We start from the raw sequence: 27,550 nt of genomic DNA, 5'->3' as shown, positions 1-27,550 counted from the left end.
TTTTTACTAGTCAGGCGTTTTTGTCGTTAAGTTTTCGAGACGCATAATACTTAGAATATTTACATGAGTTACACTGCATATTTAATACATTATTAAGCGTGGTGCATAAAATTGAAAATGGCGCCCAAATTCTGTTTTCGAATAAAAGTTGTTTGTAACATGTTAGAATAAGAGATTATCACCATATTTGTTGTCTACTATATTATATAAAATTCGTGTAATGATGATATAAATGTTTTATAAATGTATAGTTGTTTATAATATTATATTCAATGTTATTTTAGTTTTAATGAACTCAATAAAATATCACGATACTCAAACTTTGTTTTATTGATCGAGTGAAGTCTTTGATCAGCGTCTTCAGACCATAAACAACGCGTCAATGTTTTTACTGATGGGAGTCATAAACAACGCGTCAACTTTTTTTTACTGATGGGGGTATAATTATCTATTAATGGATGGAAATCACTTAATGTATTTTGTTTTTTTATACTTTAACAGTACAGTCACCATATTTTGTGGATGATGGAATCAAGTAATTTTTTTTTGAGTTTGTGACCTCAACCGAAATCGGCTCTTGTGGGCGTTCGCGGCACAGCGCAGACTGACCGACGACCGAGCAGGCCACATTGCCCCTCCTCTCTTAACCTCATGGCAAACGACAGACGTGTCTTAAAAAAAAGAAAATATGGACACATAAAACACTATTCTTCACTAAAACACATACAAAGCGCAATAAAACGACACAATAAGTTGAAAGACAGATTTATTACATTCCTTATAATAACATATTATAAGTTATAAAATACATATGTTATAGGTAACAAAACTCGTGACTAGCGTTATGGAGACAAAAATACAGTTCGAGTGACAGAACGCACGCCGGGAACCAAACCCTAGACCACCGTCAACAAATACCGCGTTACAAACTTTTGTTCTCAACAGGAATGCTGCTTCGAAGGACCAAAATTTTCTGGTTCGTTAAGATTGCACTTAGATGCGCCAATTTTTTGGTTGGTGCTTACATTTCTACAGTGCAAATTTATTACCGATGGTTTGTCTACGATAAAATAATAACGAATGCTACAACTAAAATTTGATCTTATGTAATTTTACATATGACTGATATTACAACTATAAAAACCTGCGTACTGCTTTAAACAGCTCAGTGTGGTAACTTTCATAATATCAAACTGCAAGGATTTAGTTTCAATTATTATGCCAATATTCTATAGTCTGCGCTGGTCTTTCGGTATTTATTGAAGGTAGTCCGTGGACAAACGATGCCTCAACAAATCACATTTAAATACAGTTCAATCAAAACATGTTTTTTACATCACAATGGGAGAAATCAAGTATTGAAACAAGACAAAAGTTTTGAAGGGAATCTTATTTAGATGCAATTTAATTTTTAATTGTGGTATATTTTTTACGGTACACTAATAATTCTTGATAATTTCATCAATACTTTTTTCATCCCAAGGACATTCCTTACAGTCAAATATCGTTTAAAAATAAAAAAAAAAGATAATAAACAGCTATGGCTTTTGTTTGTGACAATATTAAAGATGCCTACCGTTACAGATGCCTCGATTTTTACATTTGCTTACATTACCTATCGAACATCCCAAAATCCTCGCTATTTTCTGCACAAGATATTTTACATTTCGCATACTTACAGGTAAAGCAGCGGTACAAAGTTTATTAAATATAATGAACACAAAACATGTTTGTCTAAAGAGCACGTTAATTGTAAGCCCAATTGCAAAAGATGCCAAATTTTACTAAGTCACGTCGAAGCCTAAAATTGACTTTTATGTAACAAACTTTGAAGGTGTTTACACGAGTGCTTTTTTTTCAATTTTTTAACTTTCGAAAAACAATTTTAAATTAATACAAAATAATGGCAACTTTGGCTCATGGGTATAGCCACCAAAATAGAAGTTACAATTCTTCTTTTCAACCGTTGAGGTTTTTATTTTTTAATTTTGGAATAAGATCATAATTTGAGAAGAAAATATGATTTATATATTTATGTATGGAACGTTACTTGCAATTTGTTCGTTATATGTGTCTAGGGAAATAAAAAACAATAAATAAAATGACAACAAAAGTGAAAAGACGAAAATAGTGAAGAAAAATTGCATTAATTTTGAATTAAATAAAACTTATTTTTAAGGGCATCTTAAAGTAAAAGGTACTTAAAAATATAAAAAAGGAATTATTTCTTTGACATTTTGGCACTGCGGGCGTGGTGAAGAGGAATCAGATTATCGAACATTAATAATACTTATTTAGTTCCGTTATTGTAAAAATAAATCTAATGTATTATTGTATAGTCATTTAATAATTATTTCACTGTATTTCGACCACGAGAATAGTAAACAATAGAAAAAAAAAGAAAAGAAGTGTTTTGTTCATTAGAAAATATCTGATATTGTTTGATAAACGATAGGGCGGCCAATTTTTTTAAGACACAATAAAAAAAATAACGAACACAGGGTTGTTTTAAATGTAAGTACATAAAAATGAAAATATTTGGTTCTTTTGCGATAAAAATATGTGGTCACACATTCACGTGGTTGAAACACAGTTGTGATTCTATTATAATAAAATAAATCGATTTTCATTCTGATTATATGCGTGATATAAGTAAAAATATTATTTCCATATTAATTACACGGTTCACACTAATCACTAACTTACGTTGTAGTTCTGCGTTTATTTATAGACACATACGACCTCTAACTCTGAATTATACCGTAAAAAAAAAACAAGGAAAAAAGAAAAAAAAGTGTCCACAATATTGAGTCATAATTTTGACTTAATCAAATAAAAAAAATAATTATCAACTTATTTTTGATATTCATATAAAATGAGGTCGCAAAAATACTATTGTATAATTCAGAACGCACTACATTTCCATTCACACAATGTATTCTGTTAAATATAACATTATTCGATTGTTATGACTGGACAAAGGAAGTCATATCATTCAGCTTTAATATTCCATATTATTTTAACATACGTGAAAGCATTGTAAATGGTAATTATCAATCAAAAATAGGCAAGAAATAAAAAAATTTAAAATACACATGTGTCAAGACTTAAAATATTAGTGGCCATATTTTACTTATTTACTAATTGTAGTCGTTTACCCAGTCATGAACAATCGAAATCAATTAGCATAGTCTTATATATAGCGTCAACGGAAAATTTATAACCTAATAAGGCAAAGGAAGAATTTAAACATTTCTCATTATAATCATAAATTTAAAATGTTCCGTTGAGCTTGGAACACTAAAAAAACAGCCAATATCACTTGATTTGGGAACATTATGCTTATGATCATTAGAAAGAACACGAGCAAGTATTCACTAAATATACCAAACTTCGATGTAAGTGAATGCTGGTGTTTTTGTGACAATTATGGTTGTTAGTAATCGATTTGTATCGATTATGAATACAATAATCAATATTTTTTTTTCATACAGCAACAATTCCTACAGAGGCAGTGATGAATTGTACGGAATTTATTTAGCAGATATTTTTTAAATTATTGCTGGGTCTTGGAAAACAAAGGAGCAACACCATGCAGCTTTCTCTTTTTAGTTTTCATAGATCTATTTAACAGTGTGCAAATTGATAGTTATTTGGAGTGCACTATTAAAATTTTTTTTAATGCAAAGATGATTTTAATATACATAAAAGTATATTATTTTTTATTCAAAAATAATCTGTTTTGTTATAAATTGACAGAAAAATACGTCAAAAAGAAAAAGATTCGGTGTTATAATACTCCAGTTAAAAAAAAGGAACTGATAACGTATTGAATGAAGTCAGTCTTGTAACGATGTCCATTAACATCAAAGAGAACTTGGAGACATATTTTTGCAACAACTTTTTACAGATTAATTTTGAATAAAATTTTATCACGTGACGTCACTTTATATATGATTTATTCTCACTATGGATTATATAATAATTATATGAAGCAAATAACGTTATCTCAGAACATTTTTACATGTCGAACTATTTCGTTTTAATACTCTGATAAATAAGTATAGTCAGTCATTGAAGTAGTCGCAAGCGAGAGCTGAAACTTTCGTATCAATTTTCTTCGCAAATTTTCAAAAAAACACTACTTTATCATAATAATCAGCCGATCTAAATTTCCAAAATACATTAGCCTAGGTATTCGCAATGCATTTTGACAACTTTTATATCTATAAAATTGACTCGCAAACTTAATCTGATCTGATAAAGGGAGCGTTCAAATATAACGTAATGCAATTGTTGACCCTCCTTCCCCCCAATAACGCGCCGTAACGTTTTTGTACCCCCCCCCCCATTTTTCATAAACTTTACGTAACACTCATGTGACCATTTGTATCTATCGAAAAATCATAATTATAGTACGCAAAGTACCGGAAAGTCGCTAAAATACCTTAGTTGTTTTAATCACTGAAACAAATTAAAAGAGTTGCCAACTAAGCACAAAATAAAAATCACATACATTAAAATCGAGAAATTCCCCTTAAATCATAAACGAAAAGTATTGCCAAATTAGGGAGATTTTAATTCACTATTTTTTTTTATAAAATAAAAAACAATATTACGTAACGTGTTGTCCGAACCCACCCCCCATTTATGTAACGCGTCATAACGTTTTACAAGAGCCCCTCTCCCACTAAACTGCGATACATAATACTTGAACGCGATCAAGCTCGTAATTCGAAATAACATTACTCAATTTATAGAACTATCGACCATTATGTAAAATATATTCCTGATATTTTAATACAAGAATATTAATTAATTTAACTCGATCGCAAAAGACCAAAGTGATTTCATTAAACCAATTTAACCACATAATAAGTGACGTCACGGTGTATAAAAATCAACACCTACCAGCACAGTCGCCGAGTAATAAAATAAAATATACACACGGCCCGAAATCGATATACTTAGCTTAAATTTAGCTCCAACGAAAAAAAAATATGCTCTTTGCCATATCTCACTAATTTTTAGGAAAAAATTTCAAGAAATTTCATTTATTATGGAGATTTTTAAATGGCGATATTTGGAAAAATGTTGTCCTTTTGGCTTTAATACATTTCAAAACAGGCTTTTACATTCTTAGAGGGTTCGAAGAGTAACTGGATCTTGTGAAACTTATTCCTCATTCAATTATAGATATTTTTTTACGTGAATATTCGCAAAATCCTTTTTATAAGACCACGAGTTAAATTCCACACTCGTATTTCTAGGTAACAACTTAACATTTTGTAATAAATATTATCAAGCTATCAGCAAGGCGCTTTAGCAGTTACCGAGAAATAGAAGTTTTTTCTTTGAATCGCAAGTACTATGTTTTTTTCTGTTCTTTGTATTGAAATTCAACGAATAAAACTAATATTATTATTATTTATTAAATGAAAACAAAGATATTATTGTAATGTGACCGATTCGCGATCTTACTTTTTTCATAAGGGCATGACAACGTGACGCCATTGAACGTAATAGTAAGTGGAGTGAGGTCCAATAGAATGTCGACCGACGAGAGATGATTACCCCTCGGCAGTCGACACAATTATGCCGGCCTGTTGGAAATGGATATAAACAGGCTGATGCCGGAACGCGGCAATTACGTGGGCTACTACGGCGGGTTTTAACACCTTGTGTAGAGTGGTCGCTATCCGGGCGGATATAAAATATATCCACCCGGAACCACCAGCAAACCCTTTACCAAATAAAAAGGAATCATGCAAATCGGCCCACAAATCTCAGAATAATCGGTACAGACATAAAAAAAGACATGCAATTAAACGCACATCCTTTTTAGAAGCCGGTTAAAAATAGAGTTACTCTTCAAACCTGCACAATACAGTGAAAAAGGACGCTTCATAAAAAAAAAAGCACGTAAACCTTATATCACACGACACTAATAAGTCATATAGAGATTCGCCTATACTATAACCACATAATTTATATAATATATAAGGCAATAAAGGAGACAATGCTGAAGTCTAACACAAACCACGCACCGACGTGAAGTTGTCAATATAACTGCAGCATGTATGGCATGAAGTTAGGCACGAGCGATCTCTGGAATTTTACATTGAGAGGAACATATACATAGAAAATAGACTGTATATTTTTATGCAGTTGTCAAGTAAATACAGACCAAATGATATAAGAGACAAAACGATAATAACTCGAGATGGTATATTGTGCTAGAATTTTGACCGGTGGCTGCAAATGTGGATGAGTTCTGTACTACGAAAAAGAAAACTAACAAGTATTGCCAACATAGACGTTTCATATCTACGAGAGTGTTCACTGGTCAAAACTCTTTCTTCCGGCAGTAGTGGGCAGTCTATTCTCAAGGACTATTACGGAGACCACATCTAAGTTTGATGTATGGCCTGAAGTCAGCCACAAATGTGAGGGCGTGTGAATTGACTAAATTCAGTTCATTAGGATTGGCGCGACTCATAAAAAAACAAATGGTTTTACGATGATGCATACCATTATCCGAAATACTTTCATATTATAAAATAATAGATTAAATTGCGTTATTACTCTCGTTATTTTTTCATTATACTGTCCCACTGCTAGACACGGGCCTGCTTTACTACTGAGAGGGATTACGCCTTAGTCCACCACGCTGGCCTAGTGCGGATTGATAGACTTCACACACCTTCAAAATTACAAAAGAGAACTTCTAAAGTTTATGCAGGTTTCATCACCGTTAAAGCAAGTGATAATTCACAAAGAATACACACATCATTTTAGAGAATTCAGAGGGATATGCCCTTGGATTTTGAACCTGCGAACATTCGTCTCAGCAGTCCGTTCCACACCCAACCAGGCTATCGCCGCTCACTATACTGCTTTTTATAACATCAATATTTAGTCAGTTTACAGTTTGCCGACTTCAGAATTGTCCCCGGTGACACTACAATAGTTATATTTACTTTGAGACGCACTCTTGTGTGGAAATTCACTTCCATATATATCTATATAGATTCTACTCCGCCATTATTAATTTTTGGTTTCTTTTTTTTACAATATAATTTACACATATCTAATAGGAAAAGCGAGGATAGCAACCAATTGCGCGTTAAGACGCAAACTTTCAGCGATATCGCGTGCTAACAGCAGTTTTCAATAGACAATCGCTTTTTTCAAACCATCGTACTAATGGAGCAACCATAACAAAGATTTTTTGCCATGCTTACAAATGACTTATTTTGATTGGTTGATTCGGATCGGACAGAAGATACAATCTTCGTCCCGATCCCGAGAATATACCAATCAACTAATATCATTCGAAAGCTTGTCAAATATATTTATTCTGATTGGTCAATTTTAACGAGCGATCAAAAAAGAGATTGGGATCGATTGCAATCAGCGATTAGTCCAGCATTTGTGCCGACGACGCTGTGACATCGTGCGTCACGTCAAACACGGCCAATGACACGATATTGAGTGACAATGTCATCAGAAACAGCAAAATTTTGAATGTCATTACCTTACACAACTACATACTTTTGACTATACACTTACCGATAGAAAACTATCGGTATGACCACGAAATTACGGCCCATACCCCCCCCCCCCCCCATCCTCCCTCCCGCTCCATCGAAAAGTGGGTCTCAGTGGTCGATAACTAACTAATCACGAACCTAGGTGGGTAAACTTATCACTACACTAACTAGCCGATGATGGTGTTATTAGAACGGTACATAGGTACGTACGGCAGCGCGTTTCCACACATACATATACAGTGATCATAAATTATACATATATTCGTCAACACTTACAGTACAACGGTCGTGCGTACGGTTTAGCCGGAACACATTTCTGAGTGTTCGTCCCATGCTGCCACCTGGAAAAATAAAAAAAAAATGGTATTATTTCTTAATATTGCACTAATGAGCTTTATACTTTGTTAAAGTTAAAATAGTTATTTTTATAACTATGCATCAGTGGCGAAAGATAAAAATTTTCTAAACGGAATCCGACACAACATAAAGGTAATAATATGCATGAATGCGGTTTAAAAATTGTTTTAATGATAATTAGATTCTACATAAAGGGAAGCCGACAGGAATCGGTTCGTATGGAGCCTTCGCCAATGCTGTGCATGATATGAAAGTGTAGTGTGGTTGGAGGCGAACGGCCATTAGAAACGGAATACGAGTGGGACTGTGGCGAGATGATCCGCGCCCCTTGTTGCCGGGCGGCGGCGCGTGACGTCACACCAGTTGCGAGCTATACACGGACGGATGCGCGCGCGCTCGTGCTCGCGAGTTGTCGAATTGTGGCATATTACTAGGAATACCAGTTTTGTTTGTACTATAAATAAATGGCAGATTTACCGTATAATGTATGGATTATTGAGCTGAATGACAATATTAAGATTTTGATGTCAATTTGGATCAAGTACTAATTATATTATTATGTAATTTTGGAGTATCAACACATCGATTCAAGTCGACTCAAGTTCATTGAGGACCACGAGTCCAGCTTATGTACCTGGCAGTCCCTGCTGCAGTACCACTGGTTGGCGCAGCCGGCGCAGACGAACTGCGCGTCCCTCCGGCGACAGCCCTGGCACAGCGGCGCGTCGCCCGCGTCGGCGTCCGCGCCGCCGTCGCCCGGCTCGCCCGCGTCGCCCGAGCCGGCCGAGTCGCGCTCGGCGTCGGGCGCGTCGTCGGCGCCGCCCGCGCCCCCCGCGCCGCCCCCGCCGCCCGCCGCGCCGCCCTCGTCGATGACGAGGCGGCCCGAGCCGGAGCCGGCGGGAGAGCCGGACGCCTCGCCCTCGGACGCTGGGCTTTCTTCGTCATCCTAGAATGCGATGAGACAGGTTAAAAATTACAAGACGACTTTTGAACATTGTAACTTCATTTTTATATCCCAATAAATCTACAATCATAACGCTTACGTTGCAAAATATGTATTATAATGCATTTTTATAAAAAAAAATCTTTATTCAGATCTGTAGATTAAAAAAAAACATTTACTAAATGTTTTTAAATGTATTCGAATTCAAAAAAACACAATAGATTCGTTAATTCTTTTATAATTTAAACAAAATCTAGTTAAACGCAGGTAAAGGTGATGTAACAAAATATGAATCACTCTGTTTACTTGTTCTGAATTATATTAACTACATGAATCATGTGTGAATCAGTAGAAGCGAATCCTTGAATCGGATATAAATTGCATACGCAGGTGTCACCAACTGCATTGGTCGTTTAGAAAGATTCTAAACTTCACTCTAAAACTTGTATGTTAGGGTACATTTCGGATTACTCTTGCTCAAAATAATAAGTCTATTTATTATTTCACATAAAAGAATTGTTTTAAAATCAATTAGAATTATACCTAAGAGTATCAATATCTAACATAAAATATAAATAAGTGTGGATACATTTTTTTTTACCTTTGACTAACATCGCCTCTAGAAAACCAATTCTAGGGAAAGAATGTTAGAAAACCTTCAACACATTCAAAATAAGACTATAGTGTAAGACCAAAACTACCAGTTTCAAAAAATATAAATAAAAACAATAATTAACAATCCAATGCAAATAAAAATCGATATAATTGAAATCGATTAAAAAATCGATAATTTTTTATGCGAGTACCGAAAAGCTGGTGGTAAGTGGAGGACGCTCCAAGTAGTGTCGACTGACGATAGCTGATTACCTCTCGCCAGTCGACACAATTGCGCCAGCCTATTCCAACTCACCAATTGCACCACCTCCTCGGTCTTCTCCGGCTGCGGCTCGGGCGGCGGCGTCGGCTGCACCGGCGTTATCGTTATCTCGCCGCAGTTCTGCAATAATAACATACAATCATGTTGTAGTAAAATATAGTTGACTGAAACAAAGCTTCATCGATTCATAATCGATTAAGATAACGCCTGTGTAATCGATTTTCTTTTATTGTAGTCATATAGTATCGTGAAATGTTTGTTACTGGATTACTGAACAGCTCAAACATTATAAATTTTGATATAATTTCTAACCGATTTTAATGTTACAATTTTATTTTTAAAATTCTAGTATCATCGCGGAAATTAACAATATTGTTTTCTTACATACAGTCAGCAAAATAGTCTTGTTATATCACGTGGAGTTTTCTAATAATAATGCGAAATATTTTTATGTTTTCACTGCTCAGTCATAACCATAGTATAGAGACGTACCTATGACATAAAAAAACAGATTTTTTAAATTATTTTAATGTTTTTTTTTGTTTTCTTCACGACTGGCATCGATATCAACAAATGTACTATAAAAATTATTCGCATTATAATTGTTAACTCACAGCCTGTTATGTTGACTGTACTCAGCTCGTCAAATTAATATAAAGCATATACGTAATGGAATGTAAACATGAGTGAGGTGGCATCTGTAAGGATCTCAATGAGCATTGCCATTCACGAGGATCTCATCAAAATGTGTCCAGTAAATAATTGCCTGCATTTGGGAACAGTTGAATTTTATTACAGATGGAAGCATTGATAAAGTAGGTCAAATATAATTATAGTATTTGATATTATTATATGTCTTATACATACCTAAAAGCTTGTGCTTAGTTTCAATAACTACTATTTTCATATGATAGTTGTAGATACATAACAAGTTAGCGTATATTTACAATATTTTAATTTTTTCAAAAGCAAGTGTAATGATTTCATACCATTATTGCGTGTGCTTGGATTAGAGTGACTAAAAGCTCAAGCTAACAGCGCATTTACTAATTAATTAAGGCTTCGACACACTGCTGCTTGGCATCTTACACTTATATTACCGCTTAAAGTAAAAAGAAAAAAAAATATTATAAGACAAAGGCAAAACGATGTTTTACATCAATAAATATTAAATAATAAGGGCAATGTGTGTGCGTGCATTAAAAAAAGAAGAAATACTTGAATCTATTTAGTCAAATTAACATTTAAATTTTGGAATGTGTAAATTACAAGCGCCAATTTGTTTGTCATCATAATTTATTCAAAACAATGTCTAAAGCAATTGGCATTGTTATTTAATTTAACAGACATGTTAAATAAGATTATACAAGAATGTACATCAATACAACGATGTATTCCTACCCCATAAAGTCGCGACCTCAACGATTAACCTCACAGACAAGCGCGATCTAGCGTTAGCATAAACATTCCAAAGCAATTCCACTTTATCAACGCTCCCAAATGTCGTTGACATTTTAACGTATTCCAACTGTTTTGAATTTTAAAAAAAGGAACTGGGCGATACTATGTTCTTAAAAACTAAATTTTGAATTTGGAATGATCGAGGCCAATTAGCACACCAATAAGGTATGTTTTCACAGAGGTGGTACCTTGGCCTGACCGAATGTTGGCAACTGGGCTGTCTGTTTCCTTTCCGGCGAAGTGAGCAGTTTTGCCAACGTCGGCGAGTAACTCTGAGACGCAGGGGACGCCTGCTGGAAGGTTGGCAACACTCATTCAAGCTTCAATATGATTATGGTGGTAGCTATTACTTATTTTTAATTAAACAATAATTTCTTATAGCGTTGAGGAATAATCTCACAAGTTTCATAATTATTATTCCATTTTATTGTTTATGGATGACCCTTAATTTAATTTTACATTGATTTAAAAAAAATGACTCCTTAAAAACTAATACATAAATATATTTGGAGATTATTTCTCATAATCAGTACCATCATAGATTAAATATTAATAATGAAGCTGAGTATGCATCTATCTACAAGCTGTAATGAATGAAAGCGGAATCGGCTCCAGACTGCTATCATTTAAACCCAATTTTTATTTGTATCCAACTTTTATGTTAAATAAAAAAAATATATATTTAGTTCTTAGGACCTTAGAACTTTACCATAATGTAAAAGTTTCTGTAAACGTTTTAATAAAAAAAATGATCTGTACCCAAAAGTGATATAACACTTAAAATACACATGCTTTTCAGCAAAAAAGCATAGTACTTCAAATCTATAGTCGGTACAATGTATCACAGAATTTTGATACTAATGACATTAATTCCTGAACAAACCAACTATAGATACAAAAGCATGCTTATAGCATACATATCTCCTACACCTTCTACCTTAATAAACCAATATCACAACTTCCAACATACCTTGGTCAATATCCCGTGCAGCAGCGAATTCTGCTGTGAAGTGTCCTGACTCGTTGTGACCGGCAGCAGGGATATCTCCGGGTACGGCGGAGGCGGGGGAAGCCGCGGACTGGAAGCCGCTATCCTCTCGGCTTTGTGGATCTCCTCGCTCCTCTCTTGCCTCTGCCTTCTCTCTGGCCTGACGTGGTGCTCTGGTCGGTTGGTGATGGTCTCTACTGGCCTGTTCGGTAGGAGGTTGTTCGTCTGCTGCATGTTTGCGAATTGTATGAGAACGTCTTTGAACGAGGGACCGTTGGGGAGACCGCCGGCTTTCACTATTAATCTTTCTAGGAGAGTCTTCTGGTTCTGCGGAAAGAAAATTTTAATTGATTATGATGTTCTCTTTTTTGTATGTCATTTGTCCATAGCGATAATGGAATGGTAGTTTCTATAATTATGTTACTTTTTCTGTGCATTATAATGCAGGTTTGACTATTATGTCAAGTTTCAGTAAAATTTATTTTCAAATTACCAAGCGGTGATCTAATTAACTCCTAAACGGAAATGCTACTTATAAAATTATTTATACAAAGCATCAAGCCTCTTCACTTTTCGTATTGTAAGAAGAAGTGTAACACATCCACATTTGGTCAGCTAGGTCAAATATAATAGGGTGCGAGCCTACACTTACCGGACACAATTCCAAACTATTATTAAGCAAAAAAGCCCAATACTACTTGATCCTACCGAGACAATTCTCAAGATCTTCATGTTTTCACACTGAATGCCCGCCCATGCACGAGGAGATATTTGTCGCGGCCCTAGGCACACAGATAAGTGTTAACCTCATGGTTGCCAATACACATTGAGGCCTATGAGGGCTCGCCAACATTTCCTTGTCTTCTCCCCTCCACCGATCTTAAGAGGATTTCTTTTCCTTCCTCTACACTTCCCTTCCCCAGATATTCCCAACTTTCCTCCAGGCCCCTGCAGTGCTAAAGCCGGGGGATTCCATTTATCCCATTTGCAAGTTCCCCCCGGTGCTGACTGCGAGGTCCTTTACACTTCCTGACCCGAGAAACTGAGCGGCCGAATTACGAGTCTAATAGCGGAATCTCGTCTCCTCACCCTCATGTGACAACCACTAACCTATGACTCGGGTCTTGCGAAAATATGGTAATTGTCTGAACTCATTCGAAAAAAAAACCCAAGTAACGGAGACCTCAACACGTCAGACTACGCGTAAATTATTTAAACTTGCCCATTTCTAACATAAAAATAAAGAATACTTTTACATTGAACGCGAAGTACTTGTGTTATTGAAAACAAGTGCTCGTCTCGGCGCGTAAGACACGTAAAATAGGTCATACACAAACACGCGGTGTTTGTTGTTCTTGCTATTATTGTGGCGGCCGAATGAAAGAGCTCGGCGCTTCACTTTAATGTATACAATGTTATTTCACGTATTCTTTATATAGGCTATAAAATGACGTCTTTGTGGGAGATAGATTTTAAGTTTACGCATTTTAGGCGGAATGGGCAGAGATATACGCTGTACATAAATTTCGCCGAGCCTATATGCAGGGCTTTTTCTGTGGAGGCACGCGGGAGTACAGTGCCTCTAATGCAAATTTCAAAAATATCGGAAAATTTTCCATTTAAAAGTATCGGATGGAAGGGGGTACAAAAAATTATGGACTTACAACTTTCGAGAATTAGCGTGCCCCAAAAAAGAAGTGACAAAATTAGGCCTGTCTAAATGTAATGTGTATATTAGGCGTCTCTTATCTTATCCTGCCAGCTCGATTTACTTATTAAATGTGGGCGCCATATTTTTTTTTAATTTTATCGTCAATATTTCTTTTTAAAACAAACATCGTTGCTATGGTAACCAATGTTTTTCGCACAGAATTGGCTGTTCCGTTTCCAAAGCGTATATTCATTTAGTGTCAATTGATATTTGTATATTATAATATGCTTGCTTAGCCTCATAATCGAACCTGCGACTTTATAAGCGAATAATCTAGAATAAGTAACTGCTCACAACGAAGTTATATTACCAATAAAACTAGGGATAAAATGTATTCCACTTATGGTCGGTTCACTGACCTACATTCAACTCGAGGTGATTGACCCCGAGTAATGTACATAAGAGTCGACGGTTAACAATGTACTACATCGACTGGTCATTGACCATATGTCCATCAATAAATTAATGATGTCGGACAGAACTGTACAACACTGGACATTTTTTTATAATATTGCGTATATATTTTTAAAATATCCTTTTAAGTGGAATCCAGGAATTCTCGGATTAAAAAATGCCAGGAATTTTTTGAAGACATTCCCGGTATAGGAATGCCGCGCGGAAATCTTGTAAAGTAGGACGAATGCAAGGAATCTAGGACGGCAGCCCTTAGTAAGAAGAAGTTAGATATAAGTCTCAAGTATGCATTGCACGATACAATCAATTGTATATGTACGTATGTAAATATATAACCGTAAAAATGCCTCTATATAGCACGTTCATATTAAGAAAATATAGAAAATTGAAAAGAAAAAAAAAACAGTCTAGCTACAAAAGAGTTTTTAACGACTTTTTAATAACGGAAAAAAATATTCTTTTTCAAAAATCATAACTATATTCCTACCAAACATTAAAAAATTACACCAAAAATACCAAAATAATTTCTATCTCTCCAATCTTAAAATCCACATTCCCTTTTCCACAATTTCACAAGAACCATAGTGTCGTGAGATAGCGAGCCGGCTCGCTTGTACATCGTCTGTCATTGAGGATTGGGGTCAAGGATCGTAATTATAAATTAGATTATTGACTTGAGCCGTAAGGTCTGTGACGTGCTCACGTTAGAAATATCAAAACGTTTGTTTCAAAAACGTATTTATCAATGGCTGAAATTTTCCGAAAGGTAACCCGACACAACATATAGGTACTAATGCGTAAATGCGGTCTACAAACTTTCTAATGATAATTATTAGTTACTGTATTATTATTTCTTATGTTTACACGAATGTTAGACATTAAAATTAAACTATTTTACGTATTCTATCGCGGTTTTTTATATTTTAGTTTATACCGACGTTTCGAAGACTTTGCAGCCTTCATGTGACCCAGTCCCCCCCGTGACCATGAAGGCTGCAAAATCTTCGAAACGTCGGGAGAAAACTAAAATATAAAAAACCGCGATCGAATTCTAAAAGTAGTTTAATTTTACTGTATAATTTCTACTTAAGGGAAGCCGGTAGAAATCGGGTTGTGTGGACCCTTAGCCACTGGTATTTATTACCAAAAATAATGTTAAATTTAAAAATATGTCTAGTATATAAATGTATCTTGTTATATACTAGCAACCCGCCCCGGCTTCGTACGGGTGCAATGCTGATACTAAATACACTACAGAAAAACTGTGAACGTTGTATATAAAAACAGTGGCCCGCTCTGGCTACGCACGGGCATAACATAACAAAATAACAGTATATCTCCACTATTTAATGGATGTTATTATACATAAAAACGTTCCTCTTGAATAACTCTATCTATTAAAAAAAACCGCATCAAAATCCGTTGCGTAGTTTTAAAGATTTAAGCATACAAAGGGACATAGGGACAGAGAAAGCGACTTTGTTTTATACTATGTAGTGATAATCAACTAGAAACCTTTTTGAATTATCGCTTGCTTTAACGGTGAAGGAAAACTTCGTGAAGAAACCTGCATACCTGAAAATTTCTCTATAGGAATTTCGAGGGTGTGTGAAGTCTATCAATCCGCACTAGGTCAGCGTGGTTGACTAAGGCCTAATTCCTCTCAGTAGTAGAGGCCCGTGCCCATAAGTAATACAGGGCTGATATTATTACTATCCGCTAGAATATTACTCTTAGTTATAATTTTAAAACATAGAAAATTAAATTAGAATTGTATTGCTTATTAGTCTTAGACTAGATCGTAATTTACTACTACGGTAACCTAGCAGTGGCGAATGGTGAAATTTTCCGAAACCTGACTACATATAACGCACTCTTAATAAAATAATGACCTATTTTAAAATTGTTAATTTGTGGCAGTCGTCAGAAAAAAAAAAATGTATTCTACCTTTTTATTTGAAGATGTTATAAAATTGAGCTTATTAAAGATTGGTAAAAAATTAAACCTTTAGCGTGAAAAAAAAAGGGAAAAAACTAAAATGGCGCAAAGAGAAATTGATTGTTTGACGATTCCCACAAATTGGCAATTTTGGAATGGGTCATTATTTTATAAAGAGTGCGATAAGTACTAATATGTATAAATGGAGTCTGCAAATCGTTCAGGGGCCTTATTCTCTATCCCGCACGTTATTTTGATAATGTGTAACAAGCACGTAACACAACGCGTCATGTTTAGGACTATAGAAATTTGGCTTACAGAATACCATTCCACGCACATTTCTCGAAGATAACATGACACGGCCGCGTTACGCGTTTACACTATCATACAGAATAAGGGCCCTGATGATAATTAGATTCCACAGAAATTTTACATAAAGAGAAGCCGATAGTAATCGGGTTATAATCCCTTCTTCACTGGAACGTAGTTCTTACAACAAAGGAGAAAAATAAAATAAAAAATAATCAACTGCAAAACCACACACGAGGACGCCTTAGCAGTATTTTTTATGGCAAATTCAACTTCATATTGAATTTTCTTTCTCTGTATCTCAAAGCCTAAACATTTTAATAGTGTCCGGTAAATAGCAATAGATTCGCTACCCTAACACGTAGAAGTGGAGTGATAGAAAAGTATTCCCTAACAACAGCTAGAAATGTTAGTGTATATGCCTGCCTACAACTGAAATTCAGAGGCGTTATACCATACCTAAATATTGAATAAATACTATATTTAGATCTAATATTGCACTTCTAAATACATCGGTATTGCATAACCGACATTGTACATTATAATGAAATGCGATAAGATAACAATGTACTGGGGATATCCCATGCGTTCCATTCGGAGAATCCGTAAACTACTATTGACATATTATATTTTCCTGGGATAAAAAGTAGCATATAGCACTCAGGAACATTATTTCAATTTAGAAAGGGTCGATAATAGTTTGACAGTTAAAAATTCTGCGCTGCGCTCCACCATACAGGGTCATTGTGACATCGCGTTACTAAATGAAACCACATACTTATCTACTAGGAAATAATACTTTAAAATAAGTCTTTTCAGCCGTAGATGTAAAATAAAAAAAATTAAATTTGGAACAAAATAAATATTAATAAAAAGTAATTTTAATTTTACGTGCCCTAAAGCCACTACTACTACTCTAAGATAATTCGTCGCAGCGGCAACATCATACTTTCAGTCAGAAATACACCCACGCACACGCCATATTCGCATTAAAATACACAATTATTAAAAGTTCTGAAAACTAAATCCTGGATTTTTCGTGAAAATATTAGTTATTAATGGATGATTTATGGCAAAATGTCAGCAAAGGTGAAGACGAGTATTTGGTTTCATTTAGTAACGCAATATCAGAATGATCCTGTATATGCGCCGACCCTTAGATCACATTGTCTGAATATAATAAAATGCATGATAGGCCAATTTAAAATAAAGAAAAAAATGTAAGCTTTCGTTTAAACATGCATTGAAAATGTACATTTGACAAAACAAAATTAGCACACACTCCTCAATCCAAGTAAATAATAAAAACCTGTTAGCATACCTCAGAGCTATTACTTATTTTCATGCAATTTTCAACTCTAGCATAATTGTAATACAGCCAGCCACCTTTATGCATAAACCATAGAGTAATATAAAACATGACTAACATGACTCACCATGTCCAAATTGTTGTAAAACATGTTTATGTTGTTCATATTGTTCATGTTATCAACTTTGGGCGCTATGGGTCTTGGTGTGTTCATCATGTTTGGATTCAGTATGGACTTCATCCTCCTTCCTCGTCTGGGAGTTACTTCGGGGTTCCTCTGTCTGTAATCAGCTATGATAGACTTAACGTCCTTTGTCGGTCCCTGCCTACCCATCGGCAGACCGAAGCTCGTCGGTAGCTGCCCGTTCATATCCCTGGGGAACCCTGGTAGAGGACCCGGCATCATCATGGGCTGTGGAAACACTGGCTTCGGCATATTTTGCATATGTGACGCCTTATCGTACGGAGGCGGGAGCCCTGCTAAAGGGTTGAAGTGGGAGGTTACGGGTAATACTGGGGGTTGGATTATAGGGGTGATGGTAGACCCTGGCTGTTTCAACGACAGCCCAGAGATCTCGTCACTTTTATCTATCGCCAAGTTCTTCGGCTGGTTTAGGAAGTCGAACGGATCTGTTCTGTCCGACCCGTTGACTTCTGCCGACTTCTCGAAGGACAGCACCTGTTTCCGCCTTAACAGCCTCAGCAGTATCTCTTCTTTGACCTTCTTCAAGTGCAGTATATTGTTCCACTCGTGTTCCTTCTTCTGCGCTAATTCTCTCAGAGTCTGTATCTCTGAGAGCAGTTGTTCCATGTGCCTCTGTATTTCATCTATGTTGTTTTTTGTCGCCGTCTGTATGTAGTCGTTGATCATTGTGTCATGCTGGGGGAACGTCTTCTCCACTTCTTGACAGAGCCTTTTTAGAGGAGATTCCGTCTCCACTTCCTCGCTACACCTCCGCTTTATGCCTTGTTCATCCTAAAACAATTCTGTGGATTAGTGTTTATTTTATGAATGAGGAATCAATATAACCTAAATATTTGTATGTTTTAAATTGAGTTAATCAGAAAGATGTTTAGTTAAAGTTATGGAATTCGTTTATCAGCATACTTCGGGATTTTTTTATTCCATTTAAGTCAGGAATGAGCGTTAGCCTGTTTATAGCCAAGTACTTTGAATAGTTTAAACCGTATTCGAAGTACTTGTGATATCAAAAGTTTTGGGCGGTCCGCGACGGGCGGCACGTTTAGCAAGGCGGCAAAATACGTAAAATAAAACCTTTAAAAATATATAATTTTTTTTTGTATCAGTGCTTAGGGGGGACGCGTGTCATTTTTTTTTTTGTTGGACGGTATTTCTTTTCTCTTACCCCGTTGCTTCGGGCGGCAAACATTGGGACCGCCCCGAATGCCTAGAACCGACGCTACCACAATAATATTGGTCGCTAAAAGAGCGAGTACGTAGTCCCTAACTAACTCATTTAGTAATATTTTTCCCAAAATAGCATTCCAGCATCCTCTTGCTAAAAATAAAGGTCATTGATCTGCCTGAAGAGACAGATGATGCTCCCAAAATGTAAGGTCGTTGAACTATAAATACTGCAATTCAGCATTACTATAGTTTGTTGCGATATCAAAAGGAAAACATTTAGATATAAAGTTCGTCGAACTATCATGAAATTAACTAATGCAAGGTTTTCGAAGTATTCAAGTCATCAAAGTCTCTATACTAGATTTTTTATAGCGACACGGGATAATGACTCCAATAGACGTGATGGTAAGTGAAATAGAGACCACATAGAGCATCGTCTGACAAGAGATCCCTCGCAAGACAACTATGCCGGCTTATTCAAAACCGGATATACACAGACTGATCCCGGAACATGACCTATTTATGACCCATTTAACGTATTTTACATCTTGCATAAGGCCACCATCCAGGATATACATATCATGTCAAATAATATAGATTAATTACACTGGATAAATGTATTTCAAACCGGAACACAACACTGCTGCTTGAAGGCAGAAATAGACATTACCAGAACGCCTACCCAAATAGATACTCTCCTAACACCAACTTAAACTAAAATTCAAATAAAATTACCCATAAATAAAAAAATATGTACCAGCGTAATTACTGAACTCTATGACGCTTAATGCCTTATATCTCAAGATTTTAGGTTCACTTTCATTATTAATTTAAAACTAGTACAAAATCGTAAACAAATAAATGAACGATTGCCAAACGGAGGCTGCGTCGCGCGGCCTTGGTAAAGATCAAGTGTCAGAGAAGGTCGGTGGTGCAACGTAGGTTTTTATGCGCCTTCCGTGCCGTTTCGAGATTTGGTTAGAATTCATTTATTTGATATAGTTTAAGGCTGGGTATTTTCTCTTTGTATGTATATGAAGTAGAAATAGTTTAAGAAATAACAACACCTATACACACAGTTCATAAGTGACGGATCGGCAAAAGTGACAAATTAAATTTCAAATGTTGCCTTTGATTTTTGTCACAGAAGATTTACAAAAATAGAAATCACTAACCTCGGTTACTTTAAGCTATGGGGACAATATGAAACAGACATTACATAGATTAGTCCATTTTATATATTATTTTATATTTTTATATATTTTATATATTTATGTATTTTTCTCTCTTATTTTTGTGGCTGAGCATGTAAATAAATATATAAATAAAATTAGAAAAAATATTAAATAAATTTAAAAGATTTTTTTATTAGAAAAACAGTAACGAGTTCATGGATTCAGTTTTTTTTTCAATAAACCAGATGCCCCTTTACACCCACGTGTCCCAATTCACCCTATATTACATTTTTAAACCTACCTTACTAATGTCACCATTCATAGGTGGAGGTTTGCGTTTGGATTCTACAGGGGGTTCAATTTTCTCTTCAGCAGGAGGCGCCTGGATCATATCCACATTAGGCGTCGTGGGTTGAACCTTGGCCTCTTCCACCGGCTTCTCTTTCACGGGACTTGGCTCCTGTGGACAAAATACTAAATATAATCTAACGGCCGATATCTGTTAATCCTACTCTAAATCTTCAATCCGATCTCAAGAATAAACCAATAAAAATAAGTCATTTGTAAGCATGTCAAAGTACTTCGTTCTAATTGGCCCATTTTTACGATCGATCGGAAAATGTCTTATCGTGACGGCTCCGCGCTGTGATTGGTTGGATTGGTGATTGGTACAAACATGAAAATTTTAAGATATTTGTATGTTTGGTTAAAGAATAAATTTGGCACACAAACGACTCCTATTGATGGTAAGTGAAATAGGGTCCAAATAAAATGTAAACTGACGAAAGATGATCACCCTTGCAACACAATTATGCCGGCCTGTTTGAAACCGGATATACACAAGCTGATACCGGAAAGCGACACATCAACGTGGGCCGTAGAGGGTTTTACCATATTTTGTACTGTGGTAACTATCCGTGCGGATACAAATATCCTACCTATCCTATCCTATCCAAATATCCCTCACTAGCTAATGCTGGAAAAGTAAATAATAGATTTTTTATTCCCAACGAAAACACTCCGAACAGCAAATCTGCGAACAAGAGCTCTAACCTTGATGCAGGCATCGTTGAACCGCAAATCAATGATATTTTTAAAAAGAGAAAAAAATAACAATATGCACACATGGGCGTAGGGGGCGGAGACAAGGGTAGGCCTTAGAAAAAACCTTGCGCTTGTAGGGACTTCGCGTGACGCAGGCCTTTTGTGGGTTCTGAGAGTTCTTTTTTGTTTTATTGCTCCTGCTAGCTGTGCCCCACATAGAGAAAATCACCAATACATGCACAATGTTTACACTTGCACATGCAGATTAAACAGCACTATCATAGTGCTTTACCACATAATTTAAGCCCTAAAATTGTTAATAAAACTGTACTAAATAGAGCATCTAATAGATTATATATAGACATTTTTTTTTAATATTTGCATATAAAGAGGGGAACGGGGCACAGCCCGCCCCGCCTAAACCCTTTCATCAGAACCCTAGCGGATTAATATGGTAAAATACAATGGGAGAAAAAAGAACGCAGTCGCCATTAAAACCAAAGTACACCTGTTGGTTATTGCATGAATGATGCAACACGACACTATGGCATCATACTGATTTTTCAATTGTTAAAAATGTTATCATTGAATAAAATGCAAAGACAACAAATTAAGAATGTCAGTTTTGTGAATAAAATTCTTTGAAATGTTCACATTTGTAGTCAGGTCACAATTCAATAGGGGACCGGCCTATGCTTGATTTTGTACATCATTCTATATGTAATGGTTAATAATAAGAAAAAGAAGCACTCCTGCGAAAACTGCATAACAATTGGTTAAAAAATGAGCGAGTAATTCATATTTAAAATATTGTAACGTGCAGAAGTGGGCGCGATGTGGGGATATCGCTTCATCTCTTTTTTTCGCACGCGTCGTAATTCCCGATGACGTCACATGTGGATATTTCGTCTCTTTTCTGTTTCTTGTTAATTACCCCTTCCATCGAAATTCAAAGACATAACTTGTTGATTTTTTACCGGATTTTAATAATTCCTTCTGTGTTATAATTTATATTATGTAAATATTTGATAATAGTATATAGACTGCCTCGGTGGCGTAGTTGTATTGCATGTCCGGTACAATAGCGCTCTGAGGTCCTGGGTTCGAATCCCGGGTCGGGCAAAATTATATTTAGGTTTTTCTGCTCAGTATCAGCCCGGAGTCTGGAATTTGTGCCCGATATGGCGATAGGCTCGCCCCCTATCACATCATGGGACGGAACATACTTGGCGAAAAGTGGGTGCCCTAGTTGCGCCTCTGCATACCCCTTCGGGGATAAATGCGTGATGTTATGTTGATAATAGTAAAGAACAAAAATGAGTCCGGTACCCTATTGTGAACTATTATCTAATAATTAAAAACCAGTCCTTAAATATCTATTAATTTATTGACTGATACATAATGCTCAGGTTAATCAACTGGTTCTGGTGGTATCAAGTATGCACCCAAGTTCTTCATATAACGCAAAGCAGCAGCCTAGCTGTGTCCCTGGCATTGCTGACGTCTACGGGTGACGATAACCACTTACCATCAAATAAGCCGGTAGGTCGACTGCCTTCAGAAGGCAATAAAAAAAGTGAAAAGAGATTTTTTTGAAATTGTAACATTGGTTAGAATCTTCATCCCCTAATTGGGTTCCATTTTTTTTTGTATAGGCATGGCAGTGTCACTCAATCCACTAAATGGTAAGCGAAACGGGGTCCAGATAAAATGTGTGACGAGAGATGGAGAGGGCGACCTCTCCATACATTCAAAACATCACGCATTTTATCCCCGAAGGGGTATGCAGAGGCGCAACTAGGGCACCCACTTTTCGCCAAGTATGTTCCGTCCCATGATGTGATAGGGGGCGAGCCTATGGCCATATCGGGCACAAATTCCAGACTCCGGGTTGATACTGAGCAGAAAAACCCAAATATCACTTTGCCCGACCCGGGATTCGAACCCAGGACCTCAGAGCGCAATAGCGCTCTACCAATAGTACCGGATATGCAATACAACTACGCCACCGAGGCAGTCACCGAGGCGACCTCTCCAGTTGAAATAATTATGCCAGCCTGTTTGAACCCAATATACACAGCAGTGGCGAAGGATGAAGTTTTCCGAATGGTAAACCGACACAAAATATAGGTACTAACATGCATAAATTCGGTCTGCAAATCGTTCTAATAATAATTTGATTTTACATAAACTACGAGAGGGAAGCCGGTAGGAATCGTGTTATATGGATCCTCCGGCACTGATACACAGGCTGATTCCGGAACGCAACACATTTACGTGGGCCACTATGGTAGGATTTAACGGTGGTTGATATCCCACACAGATACAAAGTATATAGTTTCACCGGAAATATTATTGGGCACACACTCCACAGCTAATTAATAATGCCTATACCTTAAGCAGAGAAGGGAAAAATTAATTGGTGAACTAATATCTACAATCAATTAATTTAAACAATGATTTTGTTAGTACCCAGTTATTACATGAAATGCATTAAACTAATAATTTTATTGATATTTTTTTCCTTTTATTTCTGTCGCTTATAGATTTTTTTATCATGGTTTTAGCTTTGGAGTTTTTATCGACAAATTATTTACTAATTGAAACTTTATATCTATTATAACTATTAATAATATAGATTCAAAGTTATATGCCAGAAGCTTTCTCTACCAGTCTATCTTCAGATGATGCTTGGATAATGCAATTTCCTTGTTTCTCTATAGAGTATTACAGTCATCTGATAATTATTCTCTGTGAACTCTATGTTCAGATAAAAATGTATCTTATATCACTTTGTAGATTTTTTTATTACAATATAATTTATCATGAGATATCAAATCTCACACAAAAAAAGAGACACTTTTTAAATACAGTCTACTTTAATAACTTGAACAAAATCTATTAAAGCCATTGTTTAAAAGTATTATTAAGTAGAAAAAATGTAATAAATGCTTTTGTTATTGCACATATAGCTTGCTCACTCACAAATTTTTATGATATATTTTTTCACAAATTCAATTATATATATCAAACAATTCTATGTCTTTCTCAGCAAAAACTTCCAATACCAAACCATAGGTAAAGAGGAACTATGAATTATTTATCTTTTTAATCAACTAACATAAAAATTATAAATCTCAGTTTTCCAACATAAATAACTATTAACGTAGGACCTTGTAATAGTAAACCAGTAATATATTACTATATTTGAATACAAAATTAGATAACACAAAAACCCCACTTTACATAGTGTCTTGTTAATTATGAAAAAAAAAAACATTGTATAATTTTTTGGAGAATTATATGGTTTGATGCATATAAAAGAAGTAAATTATTTTTAATAATTAATTAAGAAAATATTTAAAACTAATTCCAAAAATGTTTTAATGTAACCCGAGGCATACAGATAATGGAAATATGTAAAATGAATAATAATTCCCTAGTACCTTGGTACTATTATACCTCAATACACACTAGGCCAGCGTGGTGGACTAAGGCCTAATCCTTATCAGTAGTAGAGGAGGCCCGTGCCCAGCCGTGGGACAGTATATAATACAGGGCTGATATTATTAGTACCTTAGTAACCAAAACATTAATAGATTACTAAAGGAAAAAATATTGCACATTAGGGATATTATGAATTTGGACTGGAATACACCTGAAGTGAAACCTGATTGAACAAATCAGAAACATCCTTCAATCAAATGTAAAAGAACAAATACCATAGCTTTTTATTCTTAATTAAGAATCCATTGGTACCAATATTTAGAATTATTTTTGGAATCTGAAAAAATGACCATAACTGCAATTTATGGAGTGTTTTTGTGTTTAATGTAATTGAATAAAAATATATTTTTAACATTAACATCAATCTAGATATTAAGCTTTACATGTCTCCAAGAATAAACCCTTTTTTTTATTTGCACAACTTTGTAGGGCATACAGTATTTCTAACTACATAATTAAATATACATGGATTAAAACTATGTTAGAAAATATTTTAAATACTGTATAATTTTGCTAGTATATTGAATTACCATATATCTAGATTTATACATATCAATGCTGGAAAGGTAATCATATCTAAGTGTGAAATATACCCAAAATGAGTTTTATTAATATTCTAAACTACCAGAATTTTCTATGTTGTTTGATCTAGCTTTTGTATCTCCAGGTCAATTTTAATATAACTAGACTATATTTTTATAAAGTAAATAATTTAATTGTTATGAAATTTATTATTAGAATCAAAACCTTAAATAGCTTTGCACAAAGGTTTGCTGATTGTTGCTTAGATATGATCCTTTCAAGCGTCAATATTATCCCAATATTCAAATACAACAAATCTTACATACCTTGACTTGTGCAATCACTACGGACTCTTTTACAGGTTCCTCAACTGGCGAGGGCTTCACCGCCTCCTCCGTCTGTACGGGGGCAGTCTTGGGCACCTCTTCCACTACCACATCGTCCTTCACTGCGGCATCTACGGTACCACTGGTTAATAGGACAGATGGACTCTCTCTTGATTGAGTTTCATCTGCAAATTTGATTTATGTAAGTATTTGTTGTCATTTAAATTATGTAATTAATTTTACATCAATTTTACAGTAGCTTCAAATACACACTTGTGAGTTTTTTTTGTTAAATATAGAATAAGTAGTGTTTGTTACATTATTTGTTGCCTTCACAAACAGCTTATTTATTCCATTATTAGTGCTGATATTAAGAAAGGTAGCAATTATCTATTGCCACACATAGTGCTTTTACATGTTTGTATACAATGAACAGTTCTGATTTGGCTGCATTACTATTCATACATAATTAAGTACATGGTTTTAAAAGGATAAGAAACTACCAACCATAACCTTCATGAATATTAGAAAGTTACTTTTCCCATACTTAAGATATGACTTCCCAATGATGTAGACATGTATATCACATTTAATTTATATAAAGCGTAAATACTTAAAATTGTAATGAAATAAGGTTGAGTTACGACCTACAACTCACCACTTGTTTCATCCTTCTGCACCACATTCGTTTTGTCACCATCCACAAATGGTTTCTCTTCTAAACTCTTTTCTTTGGCATTTTCATCACAGTTTCCCGCCTTTTCTTCGTTGGGTGTCTCGACCGCCGGCTCCTCGACCAGTGGGTCTTTTATCGCGCCCACTTCATCGTCTATCGCTAATGGGTCCACTTCATTCTCACCGATCGCCAATGTAGAAGGAGACACAGGAATGCCCGCTTGGCTTTTTGGAGATTCCACTATTTTTAAGCTTATATCGTTCATGTTTATTTACATATTTCCGAAACACGACTCACAACAGTCACCACGCCACACGCAGGTTCAATGACTCTAAAATTACCATTCTAAAATATTTCAAACTATAACTCCGTTGAACACAAATCTTCGAGTTTCACGTGTGTCGAATATAAATAATAAACAACGCCAACTACTAGATTGTTTGTAATTTCTTTTCCATATTGGGTAATATCACGATGCGCCCGTAATTGCAGCCGCGAACTCAAGGGTCATTGTGACTATTCTGACGATAATATATACGCATATATTATCTTAATAAAACAGAGCACATTATGCGAAAATTCATTTGTATTTTTAATTGTGAAACAGTTTCGTATTTTATTTATTTTTTAACAAAATAATCCTGCTACTCTAGGACGCAAATCGCACGCGAACTGTGTCGAGTTGCCATATTCAATTCTAAAAATTGTACCATTACACCTATGTCCAAAGCTCTGCCTGCTTCCAGTTAAAATAAAAAGAATTTATAAATATTATGAAATTTCTATCTAAGAACTTTAAAACGAAAGTGTCTATATTTTATTATCATTGTATTATTTGACAGTTGCGTATTTATTTAAAAACTACAAAATATTCTACCAAAAAGCAAAATTTCTTAATATAGCAATCACATTACCCATGAAGTTCAATCTACGCATATGGTATATAACAAATACTTTAGCTAATAATTAGATTATATATTGTCTTAAATAGTCATTAATTTAGTCATAATATACCGTTAATTAAAACAAGTAATTCGACTGATTTCGATTACAAAGATTTTGATTAATTT

General features: G+C 35.3%; 1 protein-coding gene across 2 annotated transcripts; it reads right to left on the bottom strand.

Moving 5' to 3' along the window:
• Positions 1-749: 749 nt before the first annotated feature.
• LOC115445247 (titin) lies at positions 750-27,156 on the bottom strand. 2 transcript variants are annotated; one of them, XM_030171462.2, is made up of 9 exons: positions 26,463-27,156; positions 25,805-25,989; positions 20,707-20,865; positions 17,989-18,837; positions 12,162-12,506; positions 11,380-11,484; positions 9,764-9,850; positions 8,545-8,856; positions 750-7,894 (listed from the first exon to the last, which is right to left on the bottom strand). In XM_030171462.2, the coding sequence occupies exons 1-9, from the start codon at positions 26,743-26,745 to the stop codon at positions 7,853-7,855; spliced, it is 2,367 nt and encodes a 788-aa protein (XP_030027322.2). In that variant the 5' UTR covers positions 26,746-27,156; the 3' UTR covers positions 750-7,852. The 2 variants fall into 2 exon arrangements, with proteins under 2 accessions (XP_030027322.2, XP_037294597.1); XM_037438700.1 differs by lacking the exon at positions 11,380-11,484 and having other exon boundaries at positions 17,980-18,837.
• Positions 27,157-27,550: the final 394 nt, after the last annotated feature.

Source organism: Manduca sexta, chromosome 14, assembly GCF_014839805.1.
Source record: "Manduca sexta isolate Smith_Timp_Sample1 chromosome 14, JHU_Msex_v1.0, whole genome shotgun sequence".
In the NCBI taxonomy this organism is placed as follows: domain Eukaryota; kingdom Metazoa; phylum Arthropoda; class Insecta; order Lepidoptera; family Sphingidae; genus Manduca; species Manduca sexta.
This window is presented reverse-complemented; position numbering and strand designations above follow the sequence as displayed.

Excerpts from the sequence above, each read along its gene's own strand:
- LOC115445247 (XM_030171462.2), bottom strand. The coding sequence starts at position 26,745 with ATGAACGATATAAGCTTAAAAATAGTGGAATCTCCAAAAAGCCAAGCG. Across the intron at positions 12,507-17,988 it reads TTTACAACAATTTGGACATG|AACCAGAAGACTCTCCTAGA; the intron begins GTGAGTCATGTT and ends TTCTTTCCGCAG. Across the intron at positions 11,485-12,161 it reads TGCACGGGATATTGACCAAG|CAGGCGTCCCCTGCGTCTCA; the intron begins GTATGTTGGAAG and ends CCAACCTTCCAG.